This window comes from Emys orbicularis, chromosome 3 (assembly GCF_028017835.1).
Source record: "Emys orbicularis isolate rEmyOrb1 chromosome 3, rEmyOrb1.hap1, whole genome shotgun sequence".
NCBI lineage: Eukaryota > Metazoa > Chordata > Testudines > Emydidae > Emys > Emys orbicularis.
Window position 1 is genome coordinate 44,902,917 of NC_088685.1, and position 27,703 is coordinate 44,930,619.

The window sequence follows — 27,703 nt, forward strand, 5'->3', positions numbered from 1 at the left end:
ACTGAATAGGCAGCCTGAACTATTCACAGATAATCCATAGCTCAAGTAAGTTCTTGAAAACTATTCACTGAAAAATTAATAATGAACAAATTTGTAAAAATAAAAAAATAAAAATGTAAAAGTACATTTTGTGAAAAAGAACAGGCTAAAGCAATCAAATAAATCATTTTTGACCAGTTTCTATTTCATTTTGACTCCACTTGGATATTAATTATTAGAACATCCAAAATTATATGTGGAATAGAGGAACTTCAGCAAATTTACATGGAAAGCACAAAAACCTGAATGAAAAGCTAAATAAGATAACTGAAATTAGGCAAAAACTCAAATGCTCCTCAAAGGATCCTACAGTACATTAGTTCCATAGCTTTAAAAAAAAAACATTTTGTGCCTGATTATTTTTAAAATTACTTCTAATTTTATGCATGTCATTATCTGCAGGTGAAGGCTTGTAGGTGGAAATGCTAACATTTAGATCCCTGATTTTGCAGGCAAATCAGGTAGACTGTCATCTAAAACAGTACTATTTGTGCTGACAATTAACTGAGGATGTAAAAATGTACCTACAGAATTAGCGGCTGGGTTGAGGCCCCTGTAATATTTGGCTCTGTCTGTGGTGTGTGGCATCCTCAAGCACTGGGTTTCATTCTTCCACAACTTTTCCCTTACCTGTACCATCCCATCAGCCCTAACTTTCCAGAGCTCTTCTCTCTCCTTGTGCTTCATCACGACAGCTCTCTTGCTAATATTCCTCAGATTATTTGACCTCTTAGGGGTTTGCAGGGAGAGAATTGTTGAAATTATTTAGGGCTTTGACTCTTCAAATTACTTCCCTTGCTGATCTGCCAGATCCCAAATTTGGTGACTTTTTGGAAATATTAGAAAGCATATCCATGTGGCTTTGCCATTTTACTTTCAAAATAAGTTTGTGAAATCAGTTATATTTTTATGTGCGTGTTGTTATAACTGATGTTTGTGTGCAGATGATGTGATTAGTACATTTAAAAAATATTTTGCCTTACCTGATCATTTATTGTCTCCTAGCATCCATGTCTTCCAAAGCTACTTTAGTACACTGTCTTTGTGGAGACTAGAAGGCAGAACCAGAGCAATCATGCTTTTAGCAATGACTAAGCTCCTACTCCTGGGATCTTTTGGAATTTTCCCAAAGTTGCAAAAATGCTAATAATATATTAGATACGAAATCACTGTTGGTCTGGAAGCAGAAACCTTGATGGGGCAGTGAGTTTGCATGGAAAGGATAAATATTTTTGAAGGAGAAGTTAAACATTTACTAGAAATAGGCAAAAATTGACTTTGCTTCTCAAGGTGTTTTTTTTTCTTATTTGTTCTAGTACAGAATAAGTGAATAGCTTAAAAAATGTTTTTCTTTATTCAAATGTATCTATCATACTGAGTTCATCTGTAGAACAAACAAGTGCAATTTCCATTAAGGCAGTGAACTCCCAGGACCCCTTTAAAGGTTTCAGAGGGGAATCTATGATCTGGTTTCTTATTGAAGAGAGGCACTACCCAAAAACTGAGGATGAGAAGAGGTGCCACTTAGTCTGCCTGATCCTGTTATGCTGGTGTGATGCATAGCCAGAAAGGGTTAAGCATCCTGCAAAATAAATTATTCAAATTCAACCCTTAAAGACATATGGGGAGATAATGTTTGTGTTTTTGTGTATATATATGGGTAGTGGTCAACAATGTAATCAACAGTCCCTCTCTATGCTGTATTCTGTTAATTCCTAGCATTTAAATGTATTATAAACATGTGATATCGCTGTATTTATCTCTTTGAAATGTACAGCAAATCATCTTTCAATGGTGAAGAAACAGGCAATTGTCTTATGTTAATTCGTATAGCTAAGTACCAGTGATGGACCTTCTTCAAAATCACCCTAATTACCTATTGTTCCCGAGGGACTCCAACCTATCAAAGAAGGCTTGAAATTGTATAAAAGATGTTTGGGTTCCAATCCTTTGTATCTCAGATCTGCTTAAACTTAATCAGGGGAAGTTTGAGTTGCCAGATTGAGATCCCAGTTATGCCGGTACTCCCTGAAGGGGATATTGGATATTGGATTATAACCTATGCACTAAATTCTAAAGGAACTCTTTGCAACTACAAAGCTCACCATCTCTGCTATGAATCTGAACCTCAAAAATTGAACTCATGTCTGTATGTATATTGATCTTTTAACCATACTCTCTCTCTTTTCTTTTTAAATAAATTTTAGTTTAGTCAATAATAATTGGCGTAAGCGTGTATTTGGGTAAGAACCTAGGAGGTAATGTGTCCGATCTTTTGGGATTGGTAGAACCTTTTCTTTTATATGATGAAATAAGATTTTCAGAAATCTTCATCATATTTGTCTTGGGTACCTGGATGGAGTCCCGAGTCAGGATTAATTCAAGGGAACTGTGTTGTTGGCTTCCGGGCAACCAATGAGGTAATAAAGAAGCTTTTTTCTGCTGGTTTGGTAAATCTAATATCCACCAGATTGAGGGATTATCTGCCCCATTCTTTGCAGTTCACCCTAATTGAGAGACCTCAGCTGGCCCCCACTGGGACCCTGGTCACAACTGGTTATTGCTAAAGATAGATCTTCAGAAAACTAGTCTTATTTCTAATTATAATCCATGTTGAAGTACTTGTAAAATCTGTTTTATTTTGGTTGCACTCTCTCTAAATGATTTCTCTGACCAACGACAACTGGATTAATCATATTCTGGAAAACAGGGATTACTGTTGGAGTCATTTCTGGTTAACTGCAAAGCTTCAACTAATATCCTGTAGTATATTCAGTTAGTATAGTTGGTTCTTGATTTTCCAAATCATCCTGGTTTAGAGTTCTGAAGGGAAATGCTTTCGTCAACAACTCCAATAAGGCATAGATATTCCCCACCCCACCCCACCGCAAAGAAATTCACATGCAGTCTTTTGGTGTTCTCTCATGGTCCACAAATGAGTTTCTGACTTTCTCCTTTATGTGATAAGATTATATATGCTCCATTTTGACTGATAAATTTGGCAATGAGGCTATCTGCTTTTATATATATATTTATAGACTTTAAGGTTAGAAGGGACAATCATGATAATCTAGTCTGACCTCCTGCACACCTCAGGCCACAGAACATCACCCAACCACTCCTGAAATAGACCCCTAACCTCTGGCTGAGTTACTGAAGTCCTCAGATCATGATTAGAAGATTTCAAGTTACAGAGATTTCACCATTTAAACTAGTTTAAATCTGCCAGTGACTTGTGCCCCATGCTGCAGAGGAAGGTAAAAAAAACCCAAGGGTCTTTGCCAATCTGAGCCAAGGGAAAATTCCTTCCTGACCCCAAATATGGCAATCAGTTAGACTCTGAGCATGTGAGCAACACCCACCAGGCAGATACCTGTGAAAGTATTATCTGCAGTAACTCAAAGCCCTCCCCATCTACTGTCCCATCTCCAGGTGTTGGAGATTTTTGCTACTGGCAGTCACCGATGGGCCACATGCCACTGTAGGCAGTCCTATCATACCATCTTCTCCATAAACTTAAGCTCAGTCTTGGAGTTAGTTAGCTTCCCCCCCCCCCCCCCCCCCGACTGCTTCCATTGGAAGGCTGCTCTAGAACTTCACTCCTTTTATGGTTAGAAACCTTTGCCTAATTTTGAGCCTGAACTTGTTGATGGCTAGTTTATATCCATTTGTTCTTGTGTCCACATTGGCAGATTTATTCCTTGATATGGAGAACTCTAGCTAATTTTTTTTCTACATATTTGAAAAGAAAGGGAGAAATTCCTTGTAAACATTGGTTCATCTTGCTCTCCTTTATCATGTAGATAGACAACATTATAGTCAGAGTTATCATAACCACAATGCAGCAATTTGATAAGGAGTTCTGAATTTATATGGTGGCTAGATAGATGGCCCTGATTTCAAGTCAAGTGATATGCATGATTCTGTTTTGGAGTACCTATTGTCCTCATGTAATAAGAGATGAGATGTAGTCCCCTTAGGGTATGTCTACACTGCAAGGTAAGCACAAGTGCAGGCTCAGCCTCACATTCAGGCTTGAGACCAAACACCCCCTCCATTTATACACAAATCTCTCGGATTCAGAATTTGGGTCCTAGGACCCTGTGGCAGTGGAGGGTTCGAGCCACAGTCAATCTGGGATCCGGGGTTTGAGCCCTATTGCTTTGCAGTGCAGATTCAGGCTTAGTCTAAGGGCATTTCCATCTATAGTGATCACTGCTCTTCAATATTCTGACAGTACATAAAAATCTGTTTTCACGGCACTAAAATTAGAAGACTAGGAGTAGTGTTAATGCTGTGAGCTGGGATGCCAATATAAAGTATAAGGAATCTTTATGGCACCATAATTTGAAGTATCATTCAAGAAAAGCCTCTCTATCTGTGTGAACTTTCTGCAGGGCCCATCACCATAGTGACTGAGCAATAGATGCTATGCAAGAGATTCATAAACCTGGTAATTGACTTTGAGTGAGTCAAGAGTTTCATGTGCACACTGCCTACAGTGTGCACATGAAACCTTGTTTGCTCGTGTCTCTTATTTTGATGAGTGTGATGGTGATTAGAGTCCTAACAATCCATGAACTGGGAATCATTTTGGAATGGCTTGTAAATAATCTATAATCTAGCAGAGACTGACCAAATATTTTCTTCAGTTAGGCAGCTTTTTTCAGTAGATATGTAAGACTCTTTCTTTCTCATAGCTATTATTGTGGTAGTTAATGCAAGATCAGTAAAATGTATGTTTTCATTTTTGTGTTGTTTTCTTTTGGTAAACCCTGTTCTGAGTTTTAAGATTCAGAATAGCACTGGAGCAAGTGGAATTTTTTGGAATAAGTAACCAAAAAATAGCAAGTACTAACTGTGCAGTCTCTCTCAGGGACTAACAATAGTGTTCATGTCTTCAATAGATGCAAGAGAGATAAGGTTACGCAGACTATGAAAGTAACTACAAAGAATTGTTTAAATTCTACTTGCTGGACAATTTCCACTACTCAGCAGTCTAAAGAGGTCTCATCTAGGGAAGAAGGATTGGCATTTACCACATTTGGAAAATTAATCCTCAGATTAGGCTGATACTAGAAATTTGGTGTGTAGATGGGCCTACTTAAGGAGAAAGGCACCTCTATTCCAAAATCCAACTAGATGGGTAGGTTCCAACTTCCTTTGAAAAAGCCTGATTGCATCTCTGGAAACTTCTCAGTCTTGAAAGTAGCTGAAAGTCTTCAAGGAGTTGTAACTGTAATCTACTTTTCTGTTTTGATAGTGTAGATGAGTTTACAGATTTCTTTCTTTTTCTGCCATTTTGACTATTGCTCACAGTATTTAGGTGCTGCCATTAACTGCCTAATTTAGCTGTTGGTTTTCCATAAGCAGAGTAATTTTGTTGTTGTTCCTTGCTATTGTCTAGGGTCAGGCACCTGTTGCAGAGTATAGTTTAATGCTGAGTAAAAAGCTTACTTTCAGAAAAGATTATTTTTTTTTAAATTCCCCTCAACATAGAGATAGGAAGGAGAACAGAATGTAGAACACTGCCTACAGTGCTACTCCAGCCACACAGCTTTCTTTTCCAGGTCAGCCATTTTAAGAAACTGCTTGATGGCAGAGGAATTCTGATGAAATGCTTCCAAGAAGAGAAAATATCTTTAACCTTCTCATAAGAGAAAAGTCCACAGAAAGAGCTGATTCAGAAATGTAAGTGAAATCAACTGAATTTTCTGTATTAAAAAAAGTGTAAATATAGGAGGATTGACAACATCCTGTTAGTATTGAGGGAAGTACAGGATTTATCAAAAGTTCAACCCTGATCTAGAGAGTGATTGGTCTGTTTCTAACAGCATAATTTGCCCAGAGACAAAGAACCCACAGTAGACTGGCAGACATGTCAAATGTATATATTTAATAAAAGGAAATATTAAATAATTTTCTTTGGAAAATGTTTACTTTGAAGGTAAACATGGCAGGGCTTTGGCTGAGGCCCTATACAGAACACTCTGATAGGAAAATAATTTGGAAAGGTATTGTGAAAAAAATACTTACATCTGTGTTCTAGGTTGATGATTGCATCTGCAATAACACAAGCAGCAATACTACTTGACAGGTAGTGAAAGGAATTATTGTACACACTGAAGGCATAGTGGACTCAAAACTGTATGTACAAAGGAGTAGGAAATCCATTGTATAGCACTTTTTGTCTAGAAGGAGCCTATGGGAGTTACTAACTAACCAGAAATTGTTACTTGAAATATTATACAAGAGGTCTGATTCTATCCCTTGAGCTCTCATTACTGCTAATGGCAGTTAACAATGAGGAGAAAGTTAATTCTAGGGTATAATTGGTGCTGGAGGGAAATAAACTCCATGTAAGAAATACTTCCAGGTGTGTTTTGGTTTTTGAAGTTACTCTTTCTGTTTGATTTTACATATCTGAATCTCATCAGTAACACTATCACAGATCAGAAGAGTACACAGGAGTGCAACAAACTAAGAAGTATTCCTTAGTAGACATTAACAAGATATTTGCCTTAGAGGGGAATTTATTTCTGTGGTGGATGATTTGATCTGTGCCCTGATTCTCTACCACATTACACCTTGTGTAATGTTTTATACTTGGATAAAGAGGGTGTAAAATGCTACCAAAGTAAAAGCAGGTGAGAGTCATCCCCCATATAGATAATTTCTATGTCAATTTAAATTACAAATCACTATGATGTCCTTTTTGATAACAAGATTTGGAAGAAGCTATTAGGTAGCGAGCAGGCCACCAATGGCACCTATGTAACTGCAAATCACAGTGATATCAAGGTACAATGTCTATAACTGAGCACAGGACTTTCTGCCATTTTGCACCTGGTGCCTGCTGGGACCTATAGAAGGAAAGAGAATGTGTGAATCCTGACATCTCTAGTAGGCAGACACTCTGTGGGGTAGTGGGGAGCTTATATAGAGGAAAGGAGCTTAATATCTGAAGTAGGTGGGATAATTTTGTTGGTTTGTTTTCTAAAAACTAGTAATGTTACTTAGCTGGGCAGTTGAGGACAGGCTACACAGAAGGGAAAACAAAGACAAATGAAATAATATAAAACCTCAGTGAATCTAGGGTCACTTTTTCCAGGTTGCAAGGGAATGAAGGGGAAGTGTATATTTTTAGCCTATGTAGCCATATGATATTCCTATTCTTAACCTCTGGCTCCCTTGCCCACTTCCCTCCTATTGTTTGTTACACTTGTTGCATGCTCTCTTAATTAGACTGTAAGATATTTGGAGCAAGGACTATGTCTACTATTTGTCCATCACCTAGCAAAATGGGGATCCAATCCTGACTGAGGTCCTTTGGCTGCTATTGTAATATTAATTATTATTGTTATAATAATCACCATCAAGATTCCATATTCTTTTTAAAAAATGGTTTAAACTTTACCTTCTATTTTGTCTCTGACTTATTTTATTGTGTACTGTATTGTTCAACAAAAACTGTATATTCTTGGAGATTTTATAAAAAATATATATCTCAAACTGAAGCTCCATTAGCATAAAATGAGCTAAGTATTTTATAAGTCAATGATCTCTACACCAGCAATACTAAATTCCATTATGAAGTAAAAATTTCTAACAGAACTCAGTCTCAGCCATTTCTTGAGTTCTCAATACATTAAAGCATTTTCCCCCTTGGACTGGCTGACCTTTCATTGATTTTGCAAGTATTCTTCCTCTTGTACAGAGACAGACTGAGTTTGACAGTAATGCTCTATTCTTCACAGGTGACAAATGACCTATGCTATTTGTATATTTAATTGCACCCACATGGCGTGCTAACACTCTGAAGCTTTGCTGTTGATGCTGCTATATGCAGCTAGTGTCCATAGATATCATCAGTTCAGCTTGGCTCTATTTTTACTTTGAGCCTCATTGTACCAACTTCCTAGGCACTCAACTAACTGGAACATAAAAAATGAAATACTCCAACACCACTAAAAATCCTTCCCTCCACATCCTACAACCCCTAAAAAACAAACCAACTAACAAACAAACAAACAAAAACATACTCTTCTCACTTTTACCTTTTCTAAATACCACAAAAAATAAGATTACTTAAAACTAAAATGTGTTTCCCAGCTATGTGCAGAGAGAAAAAAAGAAGAAGCTTGGCTGTTCTTTAACTATTAGGAAGGTTGAGATTGTTTTTTAAACCTCCATTAGTTTTCTAAACTGTGCATGAAGAGAAGAAAAAGGATCAGGGATTATATAAAAATATCTTTGTGATGGAACATAGGAGATAATCATAGCAGTTTTATGAATTCAAGTGCAGAAAACTGATTTTTATTTTTACTTTATTTTATGGGAAACTAGTACATGAAGACATTGTTCCTTTTTCAAATAGATGACTTAATGTGCCGGGTTTTGGCTCACCAACTCCTGATTTCATACTGCTGGCACCAAGCAAACAATTAAAATTGTTCATCATTCTATATCACTGAAGTCAGAAAAGAGTTTATGATGTGACAGAATTAGTAAAGCTATGAAACTAAAATTTAATAAAACACATCCAAGAGTTTTGGAAGGAATAAGCCCACCAAAAAGTGTAAAAGCACTGAAGCCCAATATGTTGGTTCAATTCATGAACTATTAAGAGCACAGGAGAGAGCCTCACCCCAGTCTCGGGTTGGCGCCTGGCACTATAGTGGCCCCCAGCAAAAAGGAGAAGAAATTACAAGGAAAGTTCTCCTCAGTGCCTGCAGCCCTGGGCAGCAACAGGTTGCAAATGGAATCTTCAGAGAATTTAGCTGCCAGCCTCTACTGAAGATGTGAAACAGAGATAGTCAGAGACTTATAACTTGGCCAAAATTGGGTGGACAGTAAAAGTCACCACTCCCATCTCTGAGTAACCCTAACCCCCACAGACACACACTACTTTTAAGTCACTGCTCCAAACCTTCTTAATGAAACTGTTATACAAAATTTTAATATTGGCAAAACATCATAAGTTTTCCTAATCTCATTCTCACAATGGCCGAAGTGTTTTTGATTAAACTTTCTGGCTCTTAATACAGAGAAAATGGACTTTGGAAAATATAAGCAGAAATAGATGCCAAAATGGCTTTCTATCACCTGAGAGACAAACGAGACAAGAGCTCTTGAAATCTGAGAAAGGTTGATCCTTCAACCAAAGGAGTTGAAATCTTTGGAACTGAGTATATAGGTAAGAAACCTGCTTAGACAGATTGTAACTTGCTGAAGTTAAGTTTTAGTCATTAGAAAGTCATTATTTGTAACCTTTCATAGCTCTTTCACTCTTACTTGAAATCACTTAAACATATGTGGTTTGTTAATAAATTTCTTCTTTTATTACAAAAACCTCCTCAGTGCTATTATATAGAAGTGAAATGACAGTCTTTAGCTAACCTAACAGGCTGTTTGGGCTCTGTCTCTTGGAATGCAGCAAACTTAATAATTTCTGTGACAGTCCATTAAGAGCGACTGAACACTGCAGAAAGATATTTCTGGGGAACTCAGGAATTTGGGTTCACTGATTGCTACCTGTAGAGCAAGGTTTGGACTGGCAGAGTCCTGAAGCATTTGCTTTAAAGGCAGATAAGCTGCTGTGCCAGGAAGTTGAGACATAGTTTAGCCACAGCAAAACTCACTCTTGCTGAGGTGGAGTGGTAACATAATGGCTCACAGTTCTGGCAGCCTATTTCTTCCCATGCATCACTTTCCTTACAAGTCTTTTGGGGTCAGGGAGGGAGGTCATCCAATCCCAATCCCTCCTTGTAGCCCTTTCCATTGGAGGGCTGAACAGGCATCTTACTCTATTTCTTTCCCCACACCCTAGAATTAGCTAGCATTTATGCATTTTGCAGTGAGGGGAAGCAATTAAATGGGAACTTCATTCCCTTCCCCTCCAATTCCAGTAGTTGGGTTGGGATTCAGTAACTTTTGAGGAGCTGGCTTGTTTGTATGTTTACAGAAGATACGTTGTGTGGTAAGGAAAGACTCAAAAGGCTAAGAGTTTTAGTTTGGGTTCAGATAAGCACTTATTTTTGCATAATTAGCCCATCAAGACTCTAAACCTAGTGATCTTTCATCACTACTAGAAAGGTAGACATGACCATGAGTTTTTGTCGGTGATATTTTAAAGAGACTTCCATAAAGATTTGGCCTTTAGGCTGCCCAGAGAAACCTGTTCAGCATAAGGTCCTTGCATTATATTTTAAGAGCTTATAAATTAAACCACCTTAATGGAAGCTTCACTGTAAGCTGCCTCATTCCTTCAGAAATCATAAAAAGCTTGAAAGGCACTGTTCAAATCTCTTTTATTGCAAAAGGAGGTATTAACACCAACTAATGGAAAGTTTTGATGATAAAATTACTTTGACATTTTGATATTAGCCCCTTCAATTATGATGAAACAATCAGTAACTGTGTCTATAATGCACTAAGGCTAGTCCCTTTATATCCACCTATTTTAAAACAAAATGGAGGAAATCCACAATGCATGTTAAATATACAGTTTTGACAGGATATGATGCAAGTGGATGATTGATAACTACACAAATAGTGTCATAATAAAAACTTGGGGATCAAATTAATTATCTCCTATTCTATAGATTTAATAAGCACTGTAACATCCTAAAGAAATTGCAATTCCATTATATTGTTTCCACTACCAATTTATTTTAATCAGTTATTATTCCTTTCCTGTCTTAACCAGATGTTGGTGGTGGTGCAGGTAATGTTAAACCACTGTAATCATGGCATTTCAGTGGTATATAGAATGAGTTATATATAAGTATATTACTCACGAATGCTTGAAAAACTAAGACATGAAGCAGAATTGGTGAGGCACCAATAAGCTTGCTCAGCTCAATAGTCATATATCAAAGCTGATCCCAATTGTTTTTCCAGAATCCCCCAAATCTGAGGATACTAAGAATATTGATTCAAACCCAGATATTATACATATTACAGAACAATATCTGGTTTCAGGGCAATCCGCAATTATTAGTATTATAAGACAAGTCATTCAGACAGCCTTTCCTGGGGATTTCACCTTGATGTGGTGGGAAGGCTTGTGTGTTCTCAAGACTCAGAGATATGCCAGTGGGAGTTTTAATTCCCGGTAGGGCCACCTAAGTCAGAGAGCTCAAAGGGTATGGGCCAGACAAAAAGCAGTCCACTTGTCCTTCAGCTTGGGAGTTCAGTGATAAGCTAACGACCTAAGCTCATAAAAAACACAACAAGGTGGCCATTCCAGTAAACAGCATGATAGATGGGGATGCTGGAGCCTCTTTAGTGCCATAAAAAATGTTGGACAGCATGGGAAGGACTCAGATTATTCAGACATAGATAATAGTTCAGGTGTTTCAGAATTTATTAGGGGTCGGTGTCTTTTTGGTGTGCCCCACATTTTAACAACTGTGCCTTTGAAAAGAACTGTTTGAAGGAAAGATTTTCTCCCTTCTTATATTCTCTAGAAAGATCAGTTACACTGGGCTGTGTGGTATACATTTTATGATTTGAATGCAAGGTGCTGTGTGTAGTTCAAATATTCCTGGTGTTAACTAATTAAGGCGTTTTGATGTAGAAGGAAGAGACTTCTGCTGTTACCTCATATGCTGACAGCACAAAGGCTCCACACTAAACATAAAAACAATCACCTTATTGGGGGTGGGGGGGAGGAAGGGGGGAGGAAAGAAGTGCAGCTGCTTTTCATCCAAGATGCATGATGCTGCTCAGAGGTTGGAGGCCTCATACAAATGAGCAGACCCTTTCAACCTTTTTCTGTAACACCCACTACCATGCTATGCAAGTGCTTCCTAGGGAAATTAGATTTTCATAGTAAGATCACTAGTAGACTTCTTGGACTCATCTTCTCCCTGCCTTGCTATAGAAATTCTGCTTGTGATATAGATCTATTTAAAAAAAAATACTTTACCTTCATTCTTTATGGTAGGTAAGTTTTATAAATGCCCTAAAAGTTGTCAGATACAGTAAAATCGTATTAACCAAAAGCCCCTTTATATCTAGCTCTTACACACCACATCCCAGGCTTTGAAACAAAAAATAGAAGTTTTTATATTTATACATGGCTAATTTATTTATCTCTGATTTTTTGTACTATATTAAACTTGAAATTTCAGTTTGAACTTGTAACATTCCATTTTCACCTGTTTATGATTCAAATCATGGATGTGTATAGTTTAAAATATGGTTACATAACTGACAGTAACTGTTCTTCAAGATGAGTTGTGCACATATACATTCCTCTGTTGGTGTATGTACACCCAATGTACTACAGTTGGAGACTTTTGTCGGCAGTATCACTAGGCCATGGTACCACCCCTCTCTACTCATGCTCAGAACCAAGGGCATAAAAAGGGAGTGGCTGCTGCCTCCTTCTCCATTCTTTTGCACTGCCGTCTAAGTAATATCCAAAGTAGTGGGGGAGGTGAGAGGATCGTGGAATGTATATGTGCACAACACATCTCAAAGAACAACAGTTACTGTAGAGGTAACTGTTTTTTCTCGTTTGAGAGATTGTGCACATATATCTTCCAATGTAGCTGACTCACCAGCAGTTCCCTTACAGATGGTGGGACTTTACATTATTTTAAAAAAGAGATTGCAGCATTGATTTTCTAAAAATTGGCATAAACTCAGGAATCTTGAGACATGATACAGTGTCTGGAAAAGGACTACCACTTTGCCATCATGCAAATGTCCACTATTGATACATGACTCAGGAAGGCTGACAAAGTTTTCTTTTATTCCATTTCCTTTTTTGTGGTAAGATTTATTTATACTTTATTGCTTTTAAATTTCTCTTTTAGCTTTGTGTACATGAATTCTTGAGCTTCTGTTCAGTGATATGGTTTCAGACTTGTGATCTAACAGGCATAATTCATAGCAAACCATATTTCTGAGTCACTAATTTTAATATATATAGAACATAGAAAAACAATCTGAATGATAATAAATACCAAACCATAACTATTTAAGAAGTGTACTTACACATACAACACTGTTCTGGTGTCTCCCACTTTCCCAGCATCCCCTACAGTCAGGGTGTCATATCCTCTTTCCAGTTCAAACTCTTCAAAAGCTAGCTTTATGACCTATTAGAATGAAAAGATACATATTTAATTAAATTATATCCTACAGATTAGGTGATTTGCAATATGTTTAACAAATGCTTTAGCTTCTGGAGTCAAACCCTAAAGTCCTCACTCTCATTGACTTCAATTATTGTTATTTAAATTTGAGCAAGACCTACAGAAAAATAAAGGTTTTCATGTTGTCTAATAACAAGAAAAGTCTTCAGCTAAAGGTATTAAGGGTAGTAACATCCTTTGATAGTTTTTAAAGTTAATAAGTAAAAATAACACTTTATTTTAGTTATTATTATATACAGATACTGATTTTTCAGCATTGGAAAAGTACAATATACACTGACATAAAAGAAAGCCAATCTAAAGTATAGAATGCAATAAATATCATTATATCTACACATTTTTGGAAACTATACATATGAAAATCTCAGAAATACCTTACAGAATATTTTCCATTTCAGTTGAAATATAAAATAAAAAAGGAGATGAGGATGAACATATATTATTAAAGATTGTCCACTTCATGAGAGAGTGAGGTAGGGGATGGTACACGTCCATCAGTAAGAGAAATCTGAGAACTCCTTAACTACTCTGTCTATAAATTTGTTAACACAGACGGTCTTATGAAGAAATTGATTTTACTCAGTATTCAATATAAAGTTTCCACAAATTACAATTGTAATGAAAGAAAATAAAAGTGTTCCCTCCAAAATTTTTTGTATATTTATTGTATTCCATTGAAAATCATAGTATGAAGTACAGAAATGTTCTTTTCATAAAGCTCCACAAAAAATATGACTCCAGAATTAGGACCTTATTACAGCTCTGTGTCAGAGTCTGCTGCAGTCACTAATATTACTCCTTTTACTTCCTGTATCTGTATATCAAGTTGTCAGCAGATAGTCTGTCTCAATACATTATTCATTGTTTCCTTATCTTGATGATGATTGGATACACCAGGACAACCTCTGATCCAATTTCCATGAAAATTTGTTTACAGGAGGGAGCTCTTTTTGCTTATATTTTGGGACTAACAACAGTATCAGGGTCAGATCCTGGCTCCCATAGGTGCCAACTCCATGAGTGCTCAAGGGCACCCACCGGCAGCCCCCCTATCAGAACCTCTCCCTCCCCCCAGTGCTTCTTGCCCGCTGGCAAGCCCTGTGCATGGATCAGCACCTCCCTGTCCCTCCCTGAGCCTCCCACCCACCACGTACTGCTGTTTCATGGTGTGCAGGAGGCGGTGAGGGAGGAGGTGGGAGCAAGGATGCTCAAGGGATGGGGCGGAGCTGGACAGGAAGAGGCGGAGTGGGGCCTTGGGGGAAGAGATGGAGTGGGTGTGGGGCGTGGGTCAGAGCCGCGGGTTGAGTACCCCCTGGCACTTTGGAAAGTCAGCACCTGTGCTGGCTCTTGCAACAGCCGTTTTGTGCCACTATTGTGGCAAAGGCAGCTATAAAGCTGATGGCTTTGATACCCTGAGTATTCCCCCTACATGACAGAACCACAATAATGGCTCTGAGCCACTCCTCAAAAAGGCTTGGGAAAAACCTCCCACCTCCAACTAGGATCTTAATATTGATTTTAAAAGTTAACTGGTTAAATGATTAAAATTATATCATTTAACTGGTTAACTGTTAACTGAGGTCGCTCCGGCCGGCCTGGCACGGTGGGCGCTGAGATTCCTTCGGCCAGCCGGCGCAGGGCAGCTGGGTCTGGGGACACTCTGGTCCGCCCAGGGCTGGGGTCCTGCTCCACGGGCTGGCGCGGCTGGGATTGGGGTCCTGCCAGTGCGGCACAGCAAAGGCTGGGGTCGCTCCAGATGACCGGTGTGGTGTGGCCGGGCTGGGGTCCTGCAGGCCCGGCTTGGGCTGGGGTCCCGCAGGCTGGCTGGCACAGCACAGCCAGGGCTGGGTCCCTTCCACCAGGCCGGCGCAGCCAAATCTGGGGTCCCTCCCGCTGCCACGTGGCCACTGGTGTTAATGGTTAAGGTTAGTTAACAGTAAGCCTAATGCTAACTGGTTAACCTTTTACATCCCTACCTTCCACCCATTTCCCATTGTTTCCTGGACTCATGAAGGAATGGGAGGTAAGGAAACAGACTCCTCTGACTTTGCCCATCATATTCTATTCTTTGCTATGTGGTTCCAAGCCAAGGGCTAGATAGCTGAGATCACCACAAGGTGCACCCTCAGAGAACTCAATGGCAGGCCTGATAATTTCAGGTATAGCAGATACTCTAGGATACCTTGGATATCTTGTGAGTGCTCCCTGGCCTGGTGCATGGGCCTGCACTCTCTTAGTCTGCGGTGACCTCTATTGGAGGTTTCTCATGTGGGTTTTCAATGACTCAGTGCTCCAGCCGAGTCACACACACAGTCTGTATGTGAAACAAAACAGACTCCTTCTGGGATACACAGTCCAACAAAGGCCTATCCCAGTACCCATCCATTGATCTGTGTCCGTAGCCCTCCTCGGGCTCAGTCTTTAAAAACTCCCAGCTCTGGTATGGGGCCATATCCCCAGGGCTTCCTCCCTGGAGACACTGTCCTCACCTGCTCTGGGCCTTTCTAGTCCCAGCTCTCCAGGTGGGCCACCAAACCATCCGATCTCCTTCTGGAGGTATTTACTGTTCAATATTCAGCCCCTTCTCAACTCCCTTCCTCAGGGAGTAAGCCACTTTCCTCCCTAGTAGCTGGTGGAAGGATCCAGGACCACCCACTACTCCAGATCCCAGCCCAGGGACCCTATAAATAGCAGCCACATACTTCTGCGTCCCTTTTAACTAGTCACTATGCTGCTACAGTTCCCTGGACCACTTACCCGCAGACCCACAAATGTTTCACCCTTATCGCTGAAGTCTTTTACTCAGTCCCAGAAGCCAGCCAGGAGCTTGCTCTTTCTCCCACAGTGATTTCCAGCAACTGATCTGTCCATGGTCCTGCCATTCCTTCAGCCAGCCAGGAACACAATCCTCACTCCTCCAGCTCCAAGCAGCAACCGACTCTTCTCAGGTACTGCAATTCCTTTTATATGGGCCCACTGGGCCCTGCCACCTCTCTGATTGGCTACTTCCCCCCAGCCACTCTAGGCAGCCTGGAGGACTTCATTACTGCTCCTTTATGGGATGGGTGTGATAGGACCACAAGGCCTCCATCCTCTACTGTTTTCATCTGATCCTTCAGGTTGTTTACTTGGAAGGTCAGTTTGTCATCCCTGTTATTTATATTGATCAAACAAGTTTTATCATTTTGATTTTCAAGCATGTTTTCTACCATTGCTCAGATGGAGTTTTCTTACTCATGTTGTGTCTTGACTCTGCACTGTGTGGGTTTCACTGGGAGCAGGCTATGTGTTAAAGCCCAAAGCCAAAGAAAACTTTTGCTTTTGAATTTGTGCATTTTTACCTAGTCAAGAATCTTTCTGTAAAAGAACGTTGGTAGATAGAGACTTTTCCTTAGGGAGACTGAACTACTGTATGGAATTTATATGACAATCTACACCAACATGCTAGAAGATAAGCCACTTCAGCAATATGTATAAAGGAAATAAATCAGACATTTATTTATTTATTTATTTGGACTTCTGAATACCTCCAACAAGATGTGCATTTGCCTTGCTGAGTAAACATGTTATCCTGCCGCTGAAACACCTCTTTCTTCAACTCTCTTGCTATTACAGTTGCCCACCTTCATCATGTCTGAAACCAGACTGTGAACATTTTGGGCCCAGGGCTATATCTTCCTATTTATACTAGCGGTACGTAGTACTCTTTTGGGTGCTATATCAACAACAATAATAGTAAGAGACCTCCATGAAAATTAGTCCAGCTTGTTTCATGGCAAGTTCTGCCCTCTTTAAAGTATTGCTACACAATTTTCTCCCTCAAACAATTGCACAGGATTGATCTTTCTATTGCCTAAACCAACACGTCTTTTTCTATTAACAAAAAAAAAAGCTGCAAGAATGGTTAGCCAATCAGTTCACCTGCATGGCTGACCATTCCTGAGTATTCTATCTCTATTGTTAAACAACTTATGATTGTTTTAGTAGACCAGATAGTGCTAAAGCAGCATTGTGCTTAAGTAATGCAACATATAATCTATTACAGAAGAGCACAGAGAGTAATGAGATTGCCAGTATAGAAACTGTGTTTTTATGTTGCTGTGGGTCTCACTTATCACCTGTTTTAGGGGTGAGGAAAGAATTTTTCCCAATGAGGCCAAACTGTCTGAAGCCTGGGAGGATTTTTACCTTCCTTGTAGCATCAGGGGACAGAATTAGGTTAGGTTAGGAATAGGATTTAGAAATTTAATTTAAAAATTGTATGAATGTTTAGTTCAACTTGTGGCAAGTGTCCAGCATTAATAAAAGTCTAAAGGGACAGTACCCAGAAATAAGAGACCAGGGATTTCATGGTTAGACCTCTGGCCTATGGGAAAAGGGGAGACCTGAAGTCTAATAACCAAGATCCCTCACTGGTACCTCCTTCTCTTCCTTTCACAAGGGTGAAAGTGATAGGATTCAGCAGAGTGAGCTGAATACTAGGGGGAGGCAGTGGAGCATCTACCCTGAGCCATGGACTATATCAGCAGCTCTCAAACTGTGGGTTGGGACCCCAAAGTGGATCGCAACCCCATTTTAATGGGGTCACCAGGGCTGGCATTAGACTTGCTGGGGGCTGAGCCCCATCGCCCCGGGGCCGAAGTCAAATCCCGAGGTCTTCAGCCCTGGGTGGCAAGGCTCAGGTTACAGGCCCCCTGCCCAGGGATGAAGCCCTTGGGCTTCAGCTTTGACACACACACACACACGTCTCGGGGCAGTGGGGCTTTGCCCCCCCTTTTCCCCGGGTCGTGTAGTAATTTTTGTTGTCAGAAGGGGGTCAGGTGCCCTGTAGCCCTGCACTGGAGTCACTTAAATGTCTAGTATGGGGAGATGGGGCAAATAACCCAGGAAAACGGCACCAAGTTTAATAAAGTTGTGGCCTGCTGCTTAAAATCCATCCCTGTTACTGTTCTCATGCACTTGCATATCTGATCAAAATGTTTCTACATGTAGCTTATATAACTGTGTAGGGATTTGAAATGTTGCATAGAAGACACTCCTAAGTCTCTCTGAAGATGCACTGAAATCACTATTTATCATCATAGACTTGTTTTGGGAGGTATAGTTTAGGGGTGGAAAGAAACAACCCTGAAGATCATTATGTTTAATCTATAGATTGACTCAGAGAGTAACAGCTTCTGTTGTAGTGAAAAAGCTTTCTTTTGTGGCTCCAGACATGAATAGTGTCTCACTGGGCTAAAGAACTTTTGATTTGTTTTTCTAAAATGAATTATTGTATATGGAATATACTAAGTTAAATAACTCAGTTATAATAAAGATGTAAAAAACAAAACAAAACATTAAGACACTGATCCATATTATAGACCAATATACTTCAACATTGCCTTTCAAGAAGAAAGCCATTTTAAATGTACAGAACCAAATACCCATATCTGAATCCTCCCCCAGGTTTCAATTGTTATGCTGATTTATAATTCAAAATAACTAATGCAGTTTGTTTAAAATACTTGAGTTTAAATATGCCCCTGGACTAATACTCTGTATATTGAGTTTCAAGATGGAGTGACTATTTACAGATGAATTACACACCATTAAAAATGCAGGGGTTTAATGGAGCCCCTCACATAACCTTAACTATAGTTGTGCCAGCAGGCCTAGCTCTTAAAAAAAAAATCATGATATGACCAAACCATATGCAAAATAATTTTGGCAATACGTCAGCATTCCAGTTCAGTGATCTATTGCATACTATATGCAACTTTTATAGCCTGTATTTGTAAATCTGCTGTATGCAGAGATAAAGTGTACTTCACGAGACTGCATTATGTTTCAATAACCAGTAGCATTATAGGCACTACCATGAAGGTGAATAATACATGTTCCCACCTGCTCCTAGCTGCAACCTCTAATGCCCCTAGGTTATAACAATGATTAACATGCAAAATTTTCATTTCTAAGTCAAGAAAAAATAAAGCCAAGGAACAATACGAGAAGTATGTAGAAGCATAAAAGTACAGCTGTTCTCCTTGACAATAAAAAAACCTAGCTTCACATAAATCATTTTTAAAGCAACAGTAATTAAAATCTTATTTACCAAAAGAGAGATGACTGAATATATTCTTAAAGTAGTAATGAATCATATATATGCTAAATTTTGTTGCATGTTCTTTTATTTACATTTCAGTTTACAAATCAGCTATGGAAAATATTTTTAATGGAGTAAATTATACAAAAATAATATGGTTTAATCCATAGTAAGAAGCACAGAATCCCAGTAAATGGGAAGATTATTCATAGGGAAAACACAGTGGACTCGATCACCTATGACAATATGGTCAGAAAATTGAAATCCAGTATTTTTTTTAAGATAATTTCTTCTATACCAATAAAAATGAAGGTCAAGGAGAAAGCATGTTGCAGTGGATCCAAGTAGATATGGAGTCAAGAGATTTATGTTATGTTCCTTGGACTGTCACTGACTCACTGTGTTAACTTGGACAATACAGTTACTCTATTAGCAGTTTCATTTGTACAATGAAGATAAGATGCTCATTGATCTTTGTCCAGAATTTTGAGATTTAAATGTGAAAAATAATGTAATTATATTTAGCATTTAAGTATCTATATTTTCTCATCAACACTAGTATCCAAATGCCTCTCACACACTTAAAATAATAATAATAAAAATCCCACTAACATTACTCTCCCTCTTCTCCTTCCTATGCTGTAAGTGAAGTTGATTAGTTTTGGGGGAAGGGTTTGTAGTACTCGGGCATGGGGGGTAATGTTTTTGTATGTGCACATATATAATAATATGTATTGAAAAAATGCCATTTCAAAGAGATTGCACCAATTCAATCACAGACCCTATTGTGTTATATCAGGGGTCAGCAACCTTTCAGAAGTGGTGTGCCGAGTCTTCATTTATTCACTCTAATTTAAGGTTTCGCGTGCCACTAATACGTTTTAACTTTTTTAGAAGGTTTCATTCTATAAGTCTATAATATATAACTAAACTATTGTTGTATGTAAAGTAAATAAGGTTTTTAAAATGTTTAAGAAGCTTCATTTAAAATTAAATTAAAATGCAGAGCCCCCCGGAATGGTGGCCAGGACCTGGGCAGTGTGAGTGCCACTGAAAATCAGCTCGCGTGCCACCTTCGGCACGCGTGCCATAGGTTGCCTACCCCTGTGTTATATAATGAATATAATACAAAAAGGAATAACTGCAAAGGTGCCATTCATGACTCCATAGTTAAGTGAGTTTTGCAATTAAATACAAAACTATATTTGCTTAGCTTATTAAATAATTGATTGGTTAATATACACCATGATGAAAAACCCAAGATAGCCATAACCATTCCAGACTACTTTTGGACACCTAAAAAAAATGCAACTCATTTTGGTATGCAAACAAATTACTGAGAAATTACTATGGTGGCATTAACCAGTGGTGTCTCCTCATTTTCACAACCACCAGAAAGAAATACATTTTAAGTGTGGACCATGCTATCTGCAGTGGGTCCTTCTTTCAATCCATCCTTTGCAAATAGCTAGCATACAATGTATATGCCACCTTACATACACCTGTGCATGTCTGACACATAGATATTTCTTCTTCTGAGTGTCAACAGTGAGATTTGTGTGTGTACACACACATTAGGTGCAGAAAGACAAGGCCATCAGTGTTTTTACAAAAAAGAGTCTTCTAGCTGTCAGCATATTTTGTTTGAACCACTGACTTCCTCAGTCAATTTCATGTTTTGAGAGTTGCTATTAGAGGAAGAATTATAAATCAGATATTAGGTACTTTCCAGCTCTGCAGGTACTAAGATAAAGGTACTAAGAGTGTCACAGTGAAATGCAAGATCGAACAGATAGTTTAGCATAAATAGTTAGTACATATTCTAAGAGGGACCATTCAAACTGAAGTAGCTTATTAACACCCTGTAGTCATAGGACAAAAAAAGGGGGAAGGGGGTAGTGAGTTACAGATTCTTGTAATAAGCCATAAATCCAGTGTCTTCATTAAGACCACAATTTATAGTATCTAGCATTGTTATGAATTTAATCTCCCAGGCTCATCGTTTGAAAGTGTTGTGCAGGTTTCCTTTGAGGATGAGGACTGACAGATGTCCAAACAGATTAAACATACAATTGCACAGGAGGAGACTGACTGCACCACAACTAAAGGTGGGGCAGAATTTGTGTGGGCTTACCCAAAGAAGGACAGCTCTGCTTTGTGGTTGGGGAGTGGGGGGAGAGGAAGAAGGTCAGAAACTGCTGCAAAAGGTGCTCGGTGGTCAACTTTGCAGCAATGACTTACACCTCCCCCCCGCGGAATGTGCATAAAGGTACGAAACCTGGGTGGGGCAAGTCTCTATGTGAAAATAGCGAGGAAGCCAGCACCCACCCTCCCTCCCCTAGTAGCCAGCAAGTGGAGGCGAATGGCAGGCTGGATTTGGACCTGCTGTGGGCATTACGCTAGTCACCTCTTTTAAAGGGGGGCTGGGAAGGGTTTTTTCCCACACCACCAGAATTGGCTTCGGTGGAGTGTGGGTTTTTTCACCTTCCTCACAATCGGTGTGAGGATGGACCTTTTCTGGTGAATAGAAAAGGTGGTAGTCCATATGTCGCAACTTATTTTGTAATATTGGGTGGATGATCAGTGCAGGTACTCCATAGGGAAGGCAGCTAGTGACCAGATAAATGGCCTGGTAAAGGACTTAAAAGGAGGTACTGGATAAAGAAACAGAACGGGGGAGGAGGTTCGGGGACTCCCATGACTGGTACGGCAGGGAGCCAACCCCCTCCCCTCTCCCACCTCCCCCCCCCCCCATTCTCATAGCCCTCCTTAAGCCTCTTGTAAGGTTGGTGGATGGTAAGGCCCAAGGCATGGGTCGGCTGGGGGACCTGGATGGAAACAAAGGGGGGCTGGTGGAAGCCCCGGAGAATTAGAATAAAAATACTCCATGCATAAAGAGGCCAATTTAAAATAAATGACGTCCTGAAAGAAATCAGAAATGTCTTTTGAGGGTGTGAAAGTCTCTCATGTTGGCAACAAATACTGGAGCATAAATTCTGAAATAGGATTCCTTCTTAGAGCTGAATGCTATGTGAAGATGTGAAGAGAGGACCTTGAAGCTAATCTGGGATTTTAAATGAGATCTTTTTGAAAAACTAGCTATGGAAAGGCTACTCAATCTGCATAATGCCAACAACAAAAATAAAAATGTGCCCATAAGGCATGAAAAATGCCAACCAACACTGATACAAGCCAATAATTTTCACCAGATGTGGCCAATGTATTTTTCAATTATTACTTTCCAATAAGGTAAAATCAGATTCAGAGTACAGTTGTATTTACTGAAGCTAGCAAAGACACCTGATGGGAAATAAAGCATAATTGCACAAACTATTCAGTAGCAAGTAGGCAAAATGACATTGACCAGAAGATAAATGGCACTGAACATCACTAATACACCAAAGACCTTCTCAGTCATTAGGCAGATTTCCAGTGGTACGGCACAATACCACAACAGAGGTTGAAGTCATGCCACAAACTAAAATTTAGTACCAGGGCTTCAAAGCCTACAAATATTGTACTACTGTATTTATTTTATTTATTTTCAGTTGTGGTGGTATTTGCATCAAAAAGGTTAGCTTTAGCTGTAATAATATACTACATTTTCCTACCCTGCATCTTCTCCCCAACTGAAACGAGTAGGTTGAAAATCATGTGTGATAACAGAAGTATGCGCCTGATTCTGTCACTTATTTTATAATAGACACCACTTGCTGGAAGTGCATTTGAAAGCAAAACATGCCATTGTTGCAGTAACGAAGTTAGAAATATCACCATATTCCCTCAGATTCCAAAATCATTGTGATATTTCAAAACGAAAGAGGTGCTTCAAACATTGATCCATATTTCAAGAATAAGATTCCCTGTACTTCCACCACATGGAGACATAGATGGCTAAAAGGATATATTCATAAACAAAGAGTTAGAGGTCATGTTATCATTTTTCTCCATCTCCTTCATTTCTCTGGACTGCACACCACATACATCTTTCAGCTGAGAATATTTGCTTGGAATATCAGAGAATGCATGATAATATTAGGACCACAGTTCCACTGTATGTCTCCAGCCAAGTCACAGAGGGAAAGGCATCTCCTAAAGAAGCCCATAGAGACTGTCTCACATGAGAAGTGGGAGTGGGGTTTCCAGCAGTGGGCTGGGAACAGTTGTGGAGGGTGGAATGGCTGATGCAACACTGCACCAGATTGAAGCAATTAAGGAAGAAATCATCACCTCTATTGTATGGATTATTGCTGGATATTCCCAGTAAGTTAATAAAGTTGTGGTCTAATTAAACCACATCCCTTGCATCTTGTCTTTCTTTCCACAAGTCTGGGACAATGAGAAGTGCATGAATTTTGAACTCTGTGTGAGTGGCAGAAAACCTTGAGGGACTGGATTAAATTCACAATTATTGTTACTTAAAACATTTGAGAAAAATGAGGTTTTTATGCGAAGCAGCCACTTATTACTCTAAGGTTATACAACCTAACCTTACATTCTCTAAGACTGTCTTGAAAGGCATTTAAAATGGACTTCCATAACAAAGGTCAGCAGCTACTTATTCATTAGCTGAATGACTACGTGAATTCAAAACATCAAAAATGTTTTTAGTTGATTGTAGATTCAACTACTTGACTCTAACAAGGGAACAGAATGGGTCTGAAATATTGTCAATCAATGAAAGAAAGCAGGTACAGAAGAAGAGAAAATACCAATTCCTTAGGGAAACTAAATTATTTAAACTTGCAAAAAGACCTTTTAAAACATATTTTTTACAGTTTATATTAGTTATAAATTGTAAAAATATTTTAAAAGGTCTATTTGCAAGAGTAATAATTGTTTCCCTAAGGAATTATTTTCACTTCATATATAAAACATAGGAAGAAATGACATTATCATTCATAGCAAATTCTCCAGCAAGGAAATGAAATGTTTTGGTTAGAAAGAGCTTGCAAAGTTAGACATATGCTAGACACTATTCCAAGGATCCCCTGATACTTTCCTAGACAATAAAGATGATTCAGTATAATTTCAAACTCATTAAAGGTAGTGCAGATTATGTCTATGTACATTCTTATCCTCCCAAGGAACCTGCCTTTCACCGAAGATATGTATTCTAAGACATTAAAAAAACATCACTGCTATTTATTCAGATTATAAATTCATGCTAAATATAGGAACATTTGCAACCATTAAACTTTCCTGTTTCACCAGTGAAATGTCATGGTAGCAGATATAACATCAACACACAATTTTGTAAACTGGAACAGAATATAGAACATTTTTAGTTTCCCATTTTGTATTATGAAAAAAAGGATTGCTACTGGCTTAGAGTCAGTGCTGAGAACTATACTATTATTAATCATTTGTTATGGGACAGTGTGATCTGTGATATACAAAATAAAGAAGAACTTTACACAGAGGAACTCATGATCTATCTGTAGATAGACAAAATGAAATGTAGCATGAGACCAAGAGCAAGGCTCCATCTTGGAAAATATTTTTTCTCCTCTTCCCCTGCCTCTTTTTTAAATGTGTGTGAGTGACAGCATTTTATTGAAGTGAATTAGTGTTTGGGGGATTTGTGAAAGAAGAGAGTTTGGAAAGTTATTTTAGTGGTTCAGAAAAGTAGATCTACTTAAAGTATCTCTATAAAATATGTACTGGGAATGATACAAACCCTTTGAATAATTTGAAATCCACTCATATGTCAGAGGTTCAAAAGATACTAATGGAAATTAAATTTATTGAAATTTCAGTCAGTACAGTTCAATAACAACAACAGTCAGTGGATTTACACTGTCATCCTTAAACACTGCCACTGCCACTATGGAAGCAGCTTATCACCACACATCACGTTATGATTTAATAACTTCTCATTTTCTGACTTCAGTGGTTCTGTGGGTTTATTGCTGTTTCTCTCATTTCTTAAAGCCAGTTTTTGAACTGAAGACAGGAATTTCCCTGCCTCTGGTGCCATTCATCCCTCACTGGATACTGCTAAAGCATCACTTCAACCTCTCTGGTCACTCAATTACAGACCTAAAAGTCACAATTCTCCAACAAAAAAACCCTTCAAAACCAGACTCCAATGAGAAACTGCAGAATTGGAATTAATTTGCAAACTGGACACCATTACATTAGGCTTGAATAAAGACTGGGAATGGATGGGTCATTACACAAAGTAAAAACTATTTCCCCATGCTAATTTCCCCCCCTACTGTTACTCACACCTTCTTGTCAACTGTTGGAAATGGGCCATCCTGATTATCACTACAAAAGTTTTTTTTCTCCTACTGATAATAGCCCACCTTAATTGATTAGTTTCGTTATAGTTGGTATGGCAACACCCATTTTTCATGTTCTCTGTGTATACAGATCTTCCTACTGTATTTTCCACTGCATGCATCTGATCAAGTGGGTTTTAGCCCACAAAAGCTTATGCCCAAATACATTTGTTAGTCTCTAAGGTGCCACAAGTACTTCTCATTCTTTTTGCTGATACAGACTAACATGGCTACCACTCTGAAACCTTTTAACCAGATGTAGTTCTGCAAAGAAAATGTTTTTTCCTTTGGGATGACTATGCTGCAGAAAAAAGCAGCAAGGTGGGCAGATCCCCGTAGCTGGTAGTTCATTCCAAACTCCCACCCTCGGCTTATAGTGGAGAAACCCTCCTACAGCCTTTGGGGAAGAAGGAATTCACTCAGAAATCACTCCAATACCCTCATCAGTAACAAACAATGACCTTTATCAGCCAACAGCCACCTTTATCAGGAGACATGTAGTCCCAGTGCCCTGCAGCAATAATTGATCAGGGTGTGTACTACCTTTTGGACTCTGGTGGATTTTCATGTTCAGAGCAGGCCAAAAGGGGGCACATGCTCAGGTTACTTCCTAGGCCCGGCTCCCAACCCAGAGCTCAGACTCTTGGCCTGCTGTACCCCAACAGCAACCTTGCCCTCGCACATGCCCTTTCTGGTTGTCCAGGAAGTTCCTCTTCCAATTTAAGTAGAGCTAGAAGAACAGGAAATAGCTTTGGGAATTCCTGCATGGTCTCTAGCCAAGCATAAATCTACAAGGGTGAAAAGGCCAACTTCTGCTTGTTCATCCCACTTTTCTTTTTAATCTAATACATGGTCAGTGGAGGAGAGCACAGTTGAAGTGTATGAACATCACACAGCAATTCAACACATGCTTTGGCAAGTAAGTCTTTTCTCAGTAAAACTGACCATATATATATATATATATACATACATACATACATAAAAGAATGACAGTGAACAAAACTGAGTTGTTTAATTACACAAATATTTTTACTGTCACCTTGCTCTGAGTTTAACATGCATGCTACCTTGGGATAAAAATGACTGTATAAATATTATTCAATGCTTTCATTACATGGTTATACAGAAATTGCAAAATTTTAATACTCAAGCTTGTCTGTGAAAAGAAAAAAGGTCTTACAAAGAAAGAAATAAGACAGTAGGTATATTATAAAACAGATACAAGAACTTAGTAATTAAATGCCTCCTGTCATATGATTCTGTGTTAAAATGGAAAGTTGATCATTTCTGAGAATTGACATTGCAATATGCATGTCTTATTCTCAAAAATCCATTTTCTTTTTAGCAGCTGGTAAAGATTTGAAAATGAGGCTTTCCAACAAGTTCATCTGAGTGAAGCCATATAAAAACCAAAGGGGGTATAAAAAAAAGACAGTTTCAAAATTATACATTTTAAATCCAAACGTGAAGTCTCAGATTTAGCAGAATATCTTAGCTCAAACTTTGTTGGGTAATGAAATGACAGGGCTACTTGGCAGATGTCCACACAGCAGGGAGATATACAAAAAGTGTTGAACAGCAAAAGACACTTGCATGGATGTGATGAAGAGAGGTACAAACCAACCAATGATAAGTGTCAAAATATAAATGAATTAGGAACTCTGCAGGACCTAAGATTCTATCAAAATCTCAGAGGCTAAGACTTTTGTTTAACTAAGGCTCAGCTGAGGTTTCACTGGAGCTGCTGTTCAAGAGATTTACAAAGCCTCACTGATGAAGCCTTTGGGGCCCCAAACCTGCTAGCAAAACAACTGTGTTTGAGGAATTTATAAGTTCAGCCAATAAAGCCTGTGGAGCATCTAAAAGAGTGAAATTTAGAGAGACTTTGCATTACTCTCCTGACCCAAAGCTGCCCTAAAGAGCTTAACCAGTAACAACATGATCAGCGTATTGTGATCGCTGAGAGATGAACAGCCACCATAGCAGGTCCTTCATGATCCCTTTTCTTGTAGCCAGAGCAGGGGAGAACAAAGGTAACTTAATACCTTTGCATCTCCCCAGACATTCAGAGCTGTAAGAAGTGCTCCTCCAGTCAGAATCAGGGCAGTTTTGACATGTGACTT

General features: G+C 38.9%; 1 protein-coding gene across 1 annotated transcript in view; it reads right to left on the reverse strand.

Moving 5' to 3' along the window:
* Positions 1-27,703, reverse strand: part of CSMD1 (CUB and Sushi multiple domains 1) — a 1,638,713-nt gene that overhangs the window by 554,185 nt on the left and 1,056,825 nt on the right. The window contains exon 11 of the mRNA XM_065401391.1: positions 13,048-13,151. Within this exon, the coding sequence (XP_065257463.1) occupies positions 13,048-13,151 (104 nt within the window). The remainder of the gene's footprint in view (positions 1-13,047; positions 13,152-27,703) is intronic.